General features: G+C 38.0%; 1 protein-coding gene across 1 annotated transcript in view; it reads right to left on the reverse strand.

Moving 5' to 3' along the window:
• Positions 1 to 1,712, reverse strand: part of LOC106876113 (uncharacterized) — a 172,970-nt gene extending 171,258 nt beyond the window's left edge. The window contains exon 1 of the mRNA XM_052977293.1: positions 488 to 1,712. Within this exon, the coding sequence (XP_052833253.1) occupies positions 488 to 557 (70 nt within the window). The 5' untranslated portion in view covers positions 558 to 1,712. The remainder of the gene's footprint in view (positions 1 to 487) is intronic.
• Between the last annotated feature and the right edge of the window lie 89 nt (positions 1,713 to 1,801).

Consider the following 1,801-nt stretch of genomic DNA (forward strand, 5'->3'; position numbering starts at 1 on the left):
ATAGGGATCGTGTATCACAGTCAATGTAAAAAAAAATGGGGAACAGATTAGGTTTATCCGTGGAGAGAAAAGCTAGATAGATAGATAGATAGATAGATAGATAGATAGATAGATAGAGACAGATAGATAATAAATAGATAGATAGAGACAGATAGATAATAAATAGATAGATAGATAGATAGATAGATAGCTAACTAGACAGACAGAAGACATAACTAGCTAGGTAGACAGACAGACAGACAGACCGGTAGATAGATAGATAGATAGATAGATAGATAGATAGATACATACATAATACATACATAGATAAACACGTATAGAATGTAGATATAGTTTGATCGTTTATAGATATGTATACACAATGAATATCTGGAAAAAGAACAAGTAAATACTTAAATAATTTATAATAATTATAATAACGATTATACATAATAATGTAGAGAAACAAGCAAAAAACCGTTCGATCGAAAGGCCGACGTCTTCTTACCTTCAGTTGCCATGCCGTATCCCAAATAATGGTAAACCAACAATAGAAAGTAATATTTAATCACAGACATGGTAAAAAGTAAATATATATATATATGTGTGTGTGTATATATATATATATATATATATATATATATATATATATATATATATGTATATGTATATATTATAAATATGAATCCCGTCTGGTGTACATATATATTGTGTATACACTCACGTTGGACGTAAATCACACAGAGAATGAAAATATAATGGGTATTAACAACAACAACAGTAGCTATGAACCACTTAAAGTCGGTTCCTGCTGCTGCTGCTGTTGGTGTTGTTGATGGTGTTGTTGGTGGTGGTGGTGGTTCGCGCGCGCGTGTATGTAGCCGTAAGTGTGTGTAGGTGTGTGAATTTATATATATATGTGTGTGTGTGTGTGTGTGTGTGCGTATGTGTGTGTGTGTTTATGTTTAGCTCTGCGTGTGTACGTGCATTGCTGTGTGTATTACTGTTGTTTGTGAGTGGAACAATGTGCGTGCGTGTTGTCGTGAATGTGTGTGTGTGTGTGTGTGTGTGTGTGTGTTTGCTCGATTATAAAGTTGTGGTTGTTGTGGAAATGACCATTGCTGTTAAGATTGTGATTGTCATCACAAACATAGTCGTCATCGTCATCATCATCATCATCGCCGACATCATAACTATGTCTGCGTGTTTGTTAATTTAGGTGTCTGAATATCTATATTTGCGGATGTGTGTGTGCGTGCGTGACGAAACGTGTGTGTGGTGTGTATGTGTATGTATGTATGTATGTATGTATGTATGTATGTATACATGTGTATGTGTGTGTGTGTGTGTTCAAAAGGACAGGTGAGAAAGGAACACAGACGCACAGAGAAGGATGGATGGATGAGAGGATGGATGGATGGACAGGCAGACTGACGGACAGATATGTGTGTGTGTGTGTTAGACAGACGGACGGACAGACAGTCAGGCAGACACACCCGGCAGCGAGAAAGAAACGGTTAAATAGGCAGAAGGGAGGAAAGTGAGGCAGAGAACTGTTTGTAAATGCTGTTGTTTTCGTTAATCGGGAATAATGTTGGTCGCAAATGTTCTTGATGGCAATGATGATGCTGATGATGTTGATGTTGATGGTTGTAAAATCCGGGCTCCTTGGCGGCGTTGTTGTTGTTGTTGTTTCGGCTCTTCAACGTTGTTGTTGCCGTTCGAGTTGTTCTCTATCCTCACGAACAACTAAACTCTGCTGCAGCAGCAGCGGCAACAGCAGCAACAGCAGCAGAAGCAGAAGCAGTAATTAGCCTTGTTG

This window comes from Octopus bimaculoides, chromosome 27 (assembly GCF_001194135.2).
Source record: "Octopus bimaculoides isolate UCB-OBI-ISO-001 chromosome 27, ASM119413v2, whole genome shotgun sequence".
NCBI lineage: Eukaryota > Metazoa > Mollusca > Cephalopoda > Octopoda > Octopodidae > Octopus > Octopus bimaculoides.